This window comes from Podarcis raffonei, chromosome 12 (genome assembly GCF_027172205.1).
Source record: "Podarcis raffonei isolate rPodRaf1 chromosome 12, rPodRaf1.pri, whole genome shotgun sequence".
NCBI classification, from domain to species: Eukaryota; Metazoa; Chordata; class Lepidosauria; order Squamata; family Lacertidae; genus Podarcis; species Podarcis raffonei.
Window position 1 is genome coordinate 24,051,516 of NC_070613.1, and position 13,574 is coordinate 24,065,089.

Sequence of the window (13,574 nt, forward strand, 5' to 3'; positions counted from 1 at the left end):
ACTAGATCAGACAATACTTCTCCCCTAACCTAAGCCATCAGGTGGTCTTCCCATGGAGACATATTGAATTTGGTGGATTCCTGAATGTTCTGGGGAATTTTGCAGGATATAGTCAGATTTAAAAAAAAATAAAAAATTCCACTGTTGTGCTGTAGAGATCCTGGCAGCTAACAGCATCCATATCAAAAGTTCCTTTTGGTGAAATGTCGTCATAGAATCTGTCCACATATTTAGTAGGATAACTGAGGAGAAATGTGAATGTGTGTTTTAATAATTTCCGATAGCTCTTGATGAATTTGATTCCAGAATAAGCCATTTTCACCTGAGAGAGGGGAAAAGTCCCCATCACCTTTCCCAGCAGTTTGTTGCTGTGTTGTAATAATATCTGAATGGGTGTGTGATGCTACCACTGTAGAATTTTTAAGGAACACGTTGCAGATACTGATTTGCATGGTTTAATTTTTATTTAGTTAGTTAGTTAGATTTGTATATCACCTTTCATCCAAAGATCACAGAGGGGTTCACAACTTAAAAATACAAAATGAGAGCACAAAATAGTTAATATAACAAAAACAAACAAACCCCCACAACACATTTAAAAGGCCCTAGAATGTTAATCAGTCAAAGTTCGGGTTGAAGCAAAATGTTTTTGCCCAATGCCTAAAGATATGTAATGAAGTGTAATTGGGCCAGGATTGGTGCAATATGCTCAAACCATGTTGCCTTGGTGAACAGCCTGGCTGCCGAATTCTGTACCAGCTGAAGTTTCCAAACTGTCTTCAGAAGCAACCCCACATATAACATGTGGCAATAATCTAACATAGAGGTTACCAGAGCATAGCTAACAGAATTTAGGCTAACCTGTCAAGATAGGAGAATAGCTGGGCCACTGAGGTCGCCACTGCAATTTTCAATGGAAACAACAAAACCCCGATTTTAAAAACACACAACTTTAAAAGCAGTTAAAAGCAATTTAAAAGATTTTAGACGATCGGTGCAATAATAATACCAACAAAACCTGCTAAACGATACCCTAACCCAAAGACATGCCCTCTAACAAGACACTCTATAGGCAGAAACAGTCTTAGGTAAGAAAATGCATTTACAACTAGGTGCTATGTATGCAGTTACTCTTTCTTACTTAGCACCTGGGCTGCACATATGGAAGCCTATTTTCATACTGATGATTGGCACTTCTGGAGGAGAAGTGCAAGGGTGGACACAAAGAAACATTTCACTATCATATTTAAGAAAACAAATAAAACCATGCCATTTTAAGCCATAAGCAGAAATGCCACCAAACAAGCAAAGGCTAGACATACAATGCAATCAGAAATAGGCCTATCTTCGGATACAAAATTAGGTACTGAATCAGAACCTGGGCTGCACATATTGAATCCTTTAAAAAGAACAAAAAGCATATTGATTATTATCTTTTCTGGAAGAGTGGAAGAGGGTGAGATACACCCCTTGCTCTTTCTACAACACCGGACAAGTGGTTTTTTTTTTCATGCATGGCAAAAATATTGTGCAGTACCTTGGTTGCCAAAGGATAACGACGACACAATCCTTAATTTTTCAAGTCAAGTAATATTTAATTTGAACATATTTTGTGAATATGTTTTCACTAAATAATAATTATGCATTCAGAGAATTCCACATAATAAGCATGATCATAGAAAGTACCCTTGCATATTAAGGCTTGGGACAAACCATTCCCAACAATGGTTATTTCTCGGAAATGAATGAATAAACAGTGCAATCCTATACCTGTCAATTCAGAAGTAACTCCTATTGAGCTCTCTGGGACTTACTCACAGGTAAGTGCATATAGCATTACATTCCTTTGTCCTCCACGTGCACTTCTGACTCATTATTCTGAATAAGAATCCTATTGTCATGATACAAAGCGTTGTCAAAGCTACCAGTAGTTTGTTGTTGTCGAAACCTTCTTCTGTAGACAATATAAAGTGCAGTGCCTGCACCAATGAGGATGAGGATGAAGAACACTGGGAAAACCACCTTTATAACTCGGCCACGTTCTGATGCAGAACTATCTTCTTGCTCTGCCAATGGGGGAAAATGTAACATATATATAAAATATAATAGACAACACTGAATACTATATACTATGGCAAACCAGTGACAACCCCCTTGTAAGAACAGGAGGGATGTCTGGGTGGTATTTTCTGCACATAAGCATAGTGTGCTGAAAACTTACCAGCCAATGAAATGGTCACCTGACTGCAAGGAGGGAAGGGGACGCAGAAGCAAAAAAGATGCACTGGAGTAGCTCAGATTCCTCTTAAAATAGGAGTACACCCCTTTTTTTAAAAAAGAAAATAGCTTTGGCAAGCTGTGAAGGAATCCAGCCCAAAAGAAGCTGGATGTTGCAATGCAACTGAAAAAAACCCAAAATGTCAAGGCAATAGTATACCTTCCCCCAGTTGTCTTTGCACCACATCTTAAATAGGATACTATTATTCTGTGCATCTGTAGATTAAAGACTTTTTCCTTTTGCGCTTCCATCTTATACGTGAAACACTATAGAATACTCCATTACAACGAGATCTCTCACCCACTCCTCAACTGTCCTGCTTCATAGTAGCAGTTTTTCAGAAGAAAGGAGAGTTGCCATCATTTTCCCCCAGTAGGGAAATGTATTAGTGCCTACATAAACTGAAGAGCTTATGCTAGAAGAAGGTTCAGTTGTTGATTTCTGCCTGCCTGGGTGTGGTAGGAACATGGGGAAAATTTGATTTCACATATAAAGGTGAACCTACCAAATACACTTTCTAGAACAACACACAAACTGAAACACAGCTATCCTTTGGAATTCACATGTATCTGAATATTGTGATGCAGTTCTCTAATCAAACAACGTTTACATAAATGCATATAGCAGAGCAGAGGCAGTTTGAGAGTACTTAGAAATACATATTATGCACATGGCTTAGAAATTCTGAATATTAAACAGCATATAGAAACAAAATAAAAAAAAATCCTTCCAGTAGCACCTTAGAGACCAACTAAGTTTGTTATTGGTATTATATAGTATATACCAATAACACTTCATTATATAGTATATAGTATACAGTACACAGTATATAGATATCTGAAAAAATAAACAAAGGAATACTGAAGACATTACTTCACTGGGGGTTGGGGATCCCTCAAAGCAAAATGACCACCTTAGAATAGTGGAACAACTCAGAATTGTTGTGCACAAGAGGAAGGAGCAGACCACTATGCTGAAAGATGCTGAGTTGAGGGTTTGTTATGGTCCCAGTTATTGCATCAACCCCACTCCTAGAAATTTGAGTCAGAAGTTCTTTTTGGAGAATGTTTGGCTCAATGTTCTGGATAGCACAGATGCTTGTAATTTTACCTGAGGTTTTTTTAAAAAACCCAGTCTTACCTGCAGTTTTTGTAGGTGACTTAGTTGTCTCTTCAATAACTGTAAAACAAAAGAAATGTTTAAGGTGTGTCTTTTTTTGTTTTGTTCAGAGCTTTGATTAGCAATAAAGTGAACCAGCATTATCTATTAAAAAAAATGTAGGAATTGTCAATTGACCATTCAAATATTGTCAGATAATGGATTCTACCACGAGTAGCTTTTAAAAATTGAAATGAATGTTAAGTTCTCACAAGTTAGAAAAGGGTTTAAAATGTGAATGGTTCACTGAACGATTCTTCTCTTTAGCTTTTGTTCTGGAATATCAGGGTCAGGTTACAGAAATAACTTTCAAAAAATAAATGTGAGCTTTTAAAATCAGTTGTGTTAAGTAAGCAGCAAGCCATTTCAAGCATCATTTAACAAGGAACAAATAGGTGGTCAGGTGACATTATCAAATTGATTGGAGTACCTAGAAACAAACTACACTGGTACCTCGGGTTACATATGCTTCAGGTTACATACGCTTCAGGTTACAGACTCCGCTAACCCATAAATAGTACCTCGGGTTAAGAACTTTGCTTCAGGATGAGAACAGAAATTGTGCTCCAGTGACATGGCGGCAGCAGCAGGCCCCATTGGCTAAAGTGGTGCTTCAGGTTAAGAACAGTTTCAGGTTAAGAACGGACCTCCGGAATGAATTAAGTTCTTAACCCGAGGTACCACTGTACATGGAATGGATTTAATGGGGAATGTGGGGGGTAGGGAGAGGGAGTTTATTGAAAGGATTGCATTCAAGTAGATTGGGCCCTTGGACCTCCTAATTATTCCTCTGCTTGGTATACTTATATCCTGCACTTCTTCCTAAGAGATTAGGGCAGTTTACATATGGCTTGGGGTAGTATCATATCCAGGTAACTTTCAGACCTGCTTAGCTTTAGTATAACTGCTTCTTATGATTTCAAATTGGTCCCTCTCCATTTCTCCCTCAGCTGATTTCATTGTTCTTGTTAAGAAAAGTGTTGCAGTAAAAGTAATTTATTTGGAAACAAGTCCTGCTGGTTTCATTGGCATGGAATTCTGAATAAATGTGGCACACTTGTAACTCTCTGCCAAGAACCGATCCCCTGTAGACTGAAATATATCACCTTTTGGAACGAATGTCTCAATAAGCTAACCTTCTGCTTTTCCATCCAATGTAATCAATTGCTACCTACAAGTCTTATCTGAGGTTTTGTTACAACCAAGCAATATATAAATCTTGTGAAATAAATACGCAATATATAAATCTTGTGAAATAAATACGCAATTATTATCCATTTACCACATTTGTATTTCAACTTTTCCAGAAATAGCTTAGTGTGCTGCACATTTTTTACCCTTCTATTTAATACTCAGAGGAGAAACTAGAGCAAAACTGATTCTTGATGGGACATTCCTAGGTAAACAAGGACTCTGCCAGTTCCTTTGTCTCTAGCCTAGTGTAAACATTGAATTCTGGAGATATGGCAAGGTCTGGGAGTTTAGGATGGGGACTGCCAGCCTATCTGCCATGTATGCATTGGGCTGTGCACATATCTCTCAGTAGGTCTGCACTCCTGATTCTCAAGATCCTTCCTTGGTGGTAATGGACAAAAAAAGAAAAGGGGACTACTAAAGTCACCAAATCTGTTTCTTTAAGTAAAATTGCCCTGGAGAGTATTAAGTCACTCTTTTGCAACTGAAGAGTACAGATGACTGGAGAGGGTCTTATGACTTGGAGATTGGTGTGAGTGTAATAATATTACAGGGAAAGAATAAAAATGCACCTCAGATAGGACATTTGCTTCCAGATGTGCTTCTTTCAATTAGAAAATATGTTACTGTTTAAAAATGGGGACCAAGTTTTGAATTTGAAATGTTCGGTCTGTTCACTCAATCCCTATGCTTAGCAAGATCAGGCATGGTGACCTGAGCCTTAAAACTATCAAAATGGAATCTATTAAATGGTTTTTCCTTTTGAATAAAAGGAACGATTTATTAAAATGTTGAATATACCCATTCTGAGGACTGTAAATAATAGTGGGAACCTTTGCTATTATATATTTAGCAAATGTTAATAACATTATTAAATATAGAAGTAGTGAAAATGATTATTCTCTAGCTTTGGTTCTATCTTTTAACATTTGTTGTTAGAGAATCGATGACTGGAAGCTCCAGTAAGGTCTGCCAGAAGTTGGAAAGAGAATGGGAAGTAACAAAGAGTATGGAGGACACAAAAAAAAAGAGGACCAATTTGATGGAATGTGCAAGAAAAAGAAAGGCAGTTGGGAAAGATTGCAACCCCCCCCCCAAAAAAAACCCCATTGAGAAGTTGCTAGTAAGGATAGAACAAGGCAGAATATTATATACATGCAGAGACAGGAAACAGTCCCTCTCTGGGCAGTAGTCTCACAGAAACACCTTTGTTACACAACTTTAAGAGGAGGGCAGATAAAGAGATGACACGGATAAACTTATAGTAATATGAATCTAGCCAGAAAACAATTACACAAGACTGTCCTAAGACATTCACTGTAGTTCTATACAACTCACCTCGACAATTAAATACTGTTTTGAATAAGAATTATTGCTAATAAATAAGAAAATGTCTTACTTTTGTGTCTTTTACAAATAAATCCGTTAGATCTTCTGCAGTGTTCCTTGTACCACTCCCCATTATCTGCCTTCATGTAAGCGCAGATGCCACTATAGTAAGAGGAATAATCTTCAGGTTCGAATGTGGGCTCATTTGCTTTCCAGTTGACAAAATCTACTTCAGTCTTATCTTCCCATAACCATTCTCCTAATTATTAAAATCAATAGATGTTGTAATGACTAAAAAGGGAAGGAGCAGCACAAAGATTGCAAGGTGTTCTATATGGAAACACAATTTAAAAACACACTCACCATTTTTAGTTTGGAAAATATGCAAGCAACCAGCCATATTGTATCAGAACACTGAATACACTAACAGTATGGGGAGGGTGTCTGATTTCTGGCTACAGTGCCCCCTCCCCCCGCATTCCCCCAGACCATACTGAGCTCTATTTTGGACAGCTGCCTGGCTCTCAGGAGCAGCTTTTTTTTATAGACAACATAGAAGTGTCATGGGAACAGGGACTGCTCACACTGCTCGGGACCAAAACCAGATTAGATGTAGTATTTCTTTTTAAAATGACTAGTAGATACATCTCTTTTTCTCCTTTCTCTAAACTAGGAATTACAGGCAGGTCCCCGTTTACATGGGAGTTACATTCCAAGGCATCACATGTGTTGGTGAAATCGTGTATAATTGAAACCCATTGAAAAAAGCCTGCAAAAACCCCATCCCAACCCCGTTCTGCCCTTTTAGTGATATTTCAGTGCTGTCTTTATGACGTTTCCAGGTCACTTCTGCATTTGGTGTAATGCACGTATACATGGTCACACACATACTGAATGTGCATAAATCGGGGGGGGCGGCTGTCTGTACATATTTTTCTTTTTTTTTATAATATTTTTATTCAAAAAGTTTTCCATATAAACATAACATACATAAACATACATAAACATACAAAAACAGAAACAAAAACAAAACAAAAAACATGTACCATTTCATATCCTAATTTCTTATACCTTCCTTCCCCGACTTCCTCATGCCTCCCTTTTCTGTATTCCAAATTCTTATCAATTACTCAGCAAATCTTCCCTTATTTTAATTTAAGTTTAAACTAACCTTCCTTATTCTCCTTGTCTTAACCATTACTAATAGTAACCATTTACTTTCAGTCCATCATCATTCTAACTTTCATTAACTTTATGGTATTTCTTTAAATAGTCCTTGAATTTTTTCCATTCTTCTTGCGCTGTTTCTCTTCCCTGGTTTCGGATTCTACTCGTCATTTCTGCCAAGCCCATGTAGTCTATCACCTTCATCTGCCATTCTTCCAGTGTGGGTAGATCTTTCGTCTTCCAGTACTTCGCAATAAGTATTCTAGCTGCTGTTGTAGCATACATAAAAAAAGTTATATCTGTCTTTAACACCCCCTGGCCAACAATACCCAAGAGAAAGGCCTCTGGTTTCTTGGTGAAAGTATATTTAAATACCTTTTTAAGTTCATTATAGATCATTTCCCAGAATGCCTTAATCTTCGGGCACGTCCACCAAAGGTGAAAAAATGTACCTTCCTTTTCTTTACATTTCCAACATTTATTGTCAGGCAAATGGTAAATCTTTGCAAGCTTGACTGGGGTTATGTACCACCTATAGATCATTTTCATAATATTTTCTCTTAAGGCATTACATGCCGTAAATTTCATCCCGGTGGTCCACAACTTTTCCCAATCAGCAAACAAAATGTTATATTTTTCATACCTAAAAACTCTCTTTCTAGATCAGTACCCAAAACTCCCACAACTATTTTGGAAAAATGGTTGGCTCTGTTTTTCATAAAGTGAACTTTAACATATAGATGCCATTTCCTAATGTAGACTGTTATTCTTCTAATCTGAAGCTATAGCTTCAAGCACACTTACCTCAAGCTCACTGGGAACAACAGACTTACTTTTTTAGTTTGCTAGGCTAAATACAAATATTCTGGTTTCCAACATCCCTTTTGGGGCAAGACTCTGGAGCATATGGTGGCATCTCAGCTCCATTGGTTTCTGGAGGAGATGAATTATCTTAATCTGTTTTCAGGCCTGACTATGGGACAGAGATGACTTTGGCAGCCTTGGTGGATGACTTATGACAGGAACTGGGGAGTGTTTCCCTGTTGGTTCTGTAGGACCTCTCAGTGGCTTACAATACCATTGACCATGGTATCCTTCTGGGCCACCTTGCTGGGACTTGGAGGCACTGTTTTACAGTGGCTCTGTTCCTTCCTGGAGGACTCCTGGGGGGTACTGGGGGATTCCTGCTTGATGCCTTGGCCACTGGCCTGCAGGGTCTCTCATGGTTCTGTTCTGTTGCCTATGCTATTTAACATTTACATGAAACCACTGGGAGAGGTTGTCCAGAGTTTTGAGGTGCTGTGCCACCAGTTTGCTGATGACACCCAGCTCTATTTCTCCTTTCCACCTAAATCCAAGGAAACTGTCTCATTTCTAAACTGGTGTCTATCTTCAGTAATTCCAGCAAGGCTGTTTGCCAAACTGTGTTATAACATTAGTCTATTTCTAGCAAATTGTAAGTTTTCCAATTACTACCTATGGCTGTACGTGCTGCCATTAGAAGATGTGTTACAAATTCTATGCTTTTTAACTGTTCAATTTATTCCATATATTAGCTATTGCAAAAAAAAAAAAAGGAAAACTCTGAGATGCAATTAAAGAAATTCCCTGGACAACATTTTCCAAAAACAACTTCACCTTTGAACATTCCCACCACATATGCCTTTACATTCTTATGCTGGTGTGACCCCTCAAGCACATGGAAGAACTGTTGGGCTTGATGTACGAAGGTTTTCTGGGAGTTAGGTATCATCTGAGCTCTTTCACTTCCAAAAATGTTTATAGTTTTAACCAATTTTTACCTTCTTGTATTGCATTTCTTGTAAACCACATAGAGAATATTGTAAATAAATTGTTTTAATAAATAACTATATTGGAAATAAGTATTATAAATGTTATTATAGTATAAACATTGACTGTAAAACAGTTACCTTCAATATTTCTAATTAATCCTATCCAATAATTCCAACGTGTGTTTTGCTGTGTGTGCTCCACTAAAAATTTCAGTTCCGCTAAATCTTCTATTGAAGCCAAGGTGCTACCTAGGAAACATCAGATGAGTTAAATTCTTAATTCATTAAGAATTTGTCATACCACCTTTAATTTATTTAAATAATTATAATTTTCATACTACATACTTTTATCATTGTAAATTGCTCTGGGACCTTAGGGGCAGGTAAGACGAAACAGAAGCAACAACGTATTTAATAGATACACACTGGCAAAACTGACCATTGGTTTCAAATTGCAAGGAAGGAGATTCCAACTAAACATCAGGAAGAACTTTCTGACAGTAAAAATTGTTCAACAGTGGAAAAGACTCCCATGAGAGGTGGTGGACTCCCCTTACTTGGAAGTTTCTAAGCAGAAGTTAGATGCCCATCTGTTATGTATGATCATAAATCAGCTTAGAAGGAAAGCACTGCTGCTGGCACACACAATTTTTGTATCCCCACAGTGCTCTCTGGCCCCAGTGGAGCAACATTTTATCTGGGCTCAGAGGTACTGAGGAGGAAATAAAATGGAAAGTTAATAAATCTGTGTTTGGCATGTGGCTTTTTAACACCCCACCAATAAACTTTTATTCAGTAAGATTCATACATAAATCTCTTGGTTGGACAAATGAGGATGATAAGTAGAAGAACAGCACAACCCACCTCACACAGAAGCACCCAACAATAGAAAGATTTATTATTAGGGATCAGCACAGTCAGGCATTTGCTGATGACCTGAGTGCTCGGAAGGACAAACCACCTGTTCTTCCAATCTTCCCTCAACTTGGCCTCTTCCAAAGTAGGTGTGGGCAGCATTGTCAGCCAAAAACCCCACTTGCTGTGCCTTGCCATTCCACAGTACCTCCAAGGACTACAGGGTCAATTCCAGGCTTCCTTCCTTCCTGCTTTATCATCATAGCAACCCAGTGAGACATATTAAGCTAAAAGGTGGGGGGTTGGCCCAAGGCATCCAGTGAGGTTTGTGGGTGAGCAAGAAATCGAACCTCTGTCTCTCTGGTCAAAGTCCAAGGCTAAAATCCTGTACCCACTTACTTAGCTTAGGCTCCACTGAACTTGATGGGACATATTTCTTGATAGACATGCATAGGATAGGACTTCCCTGCAACACCATCCACTTACCACATTGGTTTTACATACTAACTAGGAGTTTCCTAGCATCGAAAATTTATGTCATGATCTAATTCAAAACGATACCCACCTAACTGAGAACATTTGAAGTGTGCTCTCGGGCGATCAAACCAACCAGTGAAGAATTTATAGCAATGTGCCCGAAAAGGTATCCAAGATATCTGGTTCTGTTTTGATTCAGGGCATTTTCCTGGTGCCTGTGGAGGTTCAGTTGGGATTTTGCCTATTATGAAACAAGTATTTTATTTTATTTATTTTAAATAAATATATTAGAAACCTATAAATACTAAGGATGTGCAAACAAATCCCAAATCATGAGATGAAGCAGAATATCAAGGTAGCGTCTTGGGCTAGTGGCACCTTGGGCTAGTGAAATGAGATGTCCTCAGCTTTGCACATGTCAAAGCAGGGCCCTCAGAAGAGCTTCATGGTGCCAATGCAGGCATTAAAAAACTGTTGCAGATAAGTGTCCAGAACATAAACATGAAATGATGGGGGGAAGGAGAGCAAATATGAGACTGGGAGAGGCAAGGAGGGAAAGCTGTGCTGCGATTGACAGGTTAAGCATATAATCAGAGTCAATAATTTTACACAGAAAGTGAATAATTTAATTCTTTTCCTCTGCAGAATCAATTTTAAAGGTGCCTAGCAAAATAACTCCCCAACTGACAGCAGGTTTCTTACCTACAAACTATCATGTCTGTATTTTTCAGATCAATTTGTTGACAAAATGCTAGGGGATATCAAGTGATTATTATTTTTTTACCCATCCAAAAACTGTTACAGCTGCGCCAGGAGTGCCAACTTGAAAAAAATATTGGGGGGGGGTGAGCTAAGCCCTGCCCCACATAATCAATGACACTCACACCATTTGAATGGCAATGCCAATCAACTTGGGGTGCAGTACCCTCAAATATTTTATTGGAAAATATTTAAATTTATCTCATTTGAGTCATAGCCAAAACCATTGTCAGTTCATGGCATCCTTGGGCACAGTGGCAGGGCCCACCAGTAATACCTGCTTTGCCTTCCCACCCCCCCTGCACATAATAATAATAATAATAATAATAATAATAATAATAATAATAAATTTTATTTATATCCCGCCCTCCCCAGCTGAAGCCGGGCTCAGGGCAGCTAACAACAATAAAATAATTGTTGTTGTTTAGTTGTTTAGTCGTGTCCGACTCTTCGCGACCCCATGGACCAGAGCACGCCAGGCACTCCTGTCTTCCACTGCCTCTCGCAGTTTGGTCAGACTCATGTCTGACCAATAAAATAATACAACATTCTAAAATAATTTCATTAAAAAAATAATTCAAATCAATTTGATGGCAACCATTGGGCTAGAGTTCTGTGAAAATTGCCAAAGGAGGGAATCAGGCTGTGCCCTGACCAAAGGCCTGGTGGAACAGCTCTGTCTTGCAGGCCCTGCGGAAAGATGTCAAGTCCCGCAGGGCCCTAGTCTCTTGTGACAGAGCGTTCCACCGGATCGGAGCCACAGCCAAAAAAGCCCTGGCTCTAGTTGATGCCAGCCTAACCTCTCTGTGGCCTGGGACCTTCAAGATATTTTTGTTTGAAGACCGTAAGTTCCTCTGTAGGACATACCAGGAGAGGACATGGGCTTCCGGCAGATGCTACATTAGGAGCATTATGAGAAATTGTAAGGAAGACTGGGGGATGCTTGGTGCTCATCAGAGCATTCTTGCCACCACCTGATAAGCCCAGCAGGACGACACCCCAGCATAGGGTGCTGTGCCCATCAGCTGGTGCTTTGGCAGAAATCTCAAATTTAGAGCTGGCATTGTTCCCAACTATTTGTAATATTACAAGTAATTGCTCTCTGAGAAATCAATGCCCTGAATGGACATAAAATGGCCAGCAAAAGAAAGAAAGAAAAAAGAATCCTCTTAATGAAACGTGAGCTATTTTAAATCCTATTGACTTCAATGGTAGGTTAACAGTGCAACCCTATGAGAGTTTACTCAAAGTAATGTTCACAGAGTTGCATGGAGCTTACTCCTGTGTTAATATATATAGGGTTGCTGCCTTAAAAACACTTGCCTAAGTCTCTTCAATTGAAATCAATGGGTACTAAATGTGGTTACCAAATCCTAGATTACTTATTGTAACTCCATCATATTTTTGTTTGCCTGATAGTTATGGCCTGATGGTTCGAACTGTAACAGTTCTTTCCATATGAAAGAGGCAGAAGTTTCAATAGCACATTTCTCAGCTCTATCTTCAAATGGAGTAGGCAAAGTCCCATATTAAAAAAGATACATTCCTTTGCTTACCATGATGCCGCTCACAGACAGTGAAGAATGTTTCATTGCAATTTCCTGTTTTCCAGTGACCATCAGGGTGTAAGTAGACACATGCTATTTTCTGCTTTGGCTCTTCAGGGCCCCAATCAGTATATACTAGTCTCTGGTTGCTTATCCACTTGTAACGCTCACCAGTCTAAAATTCAAATGCACATGGGAACATCACATGCTGGCTTAGAAAAAAACTTTGACATTTGCATCCCATAACATCAACTCCACATTATTTACTTTTTCTCCTTTTCATTTTATTTACACACACTCTCACACACCATCATCTTTCAGGGGGTTAACTTAAAGTACTACTATATGGGTGACACCAGAGATAATACCTATACTATTTAACATCTAATTGAAATAGGCGAGGTGTTATCCAGGAATATGGAGCATGATGTCATCAGAATGCTGACTGCACACAGCTCTGTTTCTCCTTTCCATATGAATCAGGAGAGGCTAGGAAGGTGTTGACCTGGTGTCTAGAAGCAGTAATGGGTAGGGGTCAATAGAAGGGCTGAATCCTGATAAGTTGTAGGTGTTGTAGGTGGATAGTTCCTATGTCAAAGAATTTGGTTGACAACCTTCTCTGGGAGGAGGTTCCCAGATTCACAGTTTGGGAGTACTGCTGGATTCCAACTTATCACTGGAGTCTCAAATGGCTTCTGCGGCTAGGACTGCTTATGTCCAGGTTGAGCTAAGTTGCTAGCTGCAGCCGTTCCTGGACCACAGTAGTAGGGTCTCAGTTGTCCATGCTCAGGCGATCTCCCACATGGACTTCTTTAACGTGCCTGCTCTTGAATATGACCTAGAGGCCACAGCTAGTGCAGAATGTGGTAGATTGGTGGCAGCATGATGGGATGATATGTCACCACACATCATCACTCTGCACTGGCTGCCAGTAACCTACCTGGCAGAGTTTGTCGTGCACCCAGACCAAGCAGAATCACCCTCCCATCACATCAGCCACATCTCTTCCTTTAGAAG

General features: G+C 39.2%; 1 protein-coding gene across 1 annotated transcript in view; it reads right to left on the minus strand.

Annotated features, from left to right (window-relative positions):
* Positions 1-469: 469 nt before the first annotated feature.
* The window catches only part of LOC128398412 (macrophage mannose receptor 1-like), a 56,026-nt gene continuing 42,921 nt past the window's right edge, over positions 470-13,574 (minus strand). Inside the window, exons 25-30 of the mRNA XM_053359446.1 lie at positions 12,567-12,732; positions 10,340-10,492; positions 9,058-9,168; positions 6,030-6,218; positions 3,419-3,457; positions 470-2,066 (exon numbers count right to left, since the gene is read on the minus strand). Of these exons, the coding sequence (XP_053215421.1) occupies positions 1,837-2,066; positions 3,419-3,457; positions 6,030-6,218; positions 9,058-9,168; positions 10,340-10,492; positions 12,567-12,732 (888 nt within the window). The 3' untranslated portion in view covers positions 470-1,836. The remainder of the gene's footprint in view (positions 2,067-3,418; positions 3,458-6,029; positions 6,219-9,057; positions 9,169-10,339; positions 10,493-12,566; positions 12,733-13,574) is intronic.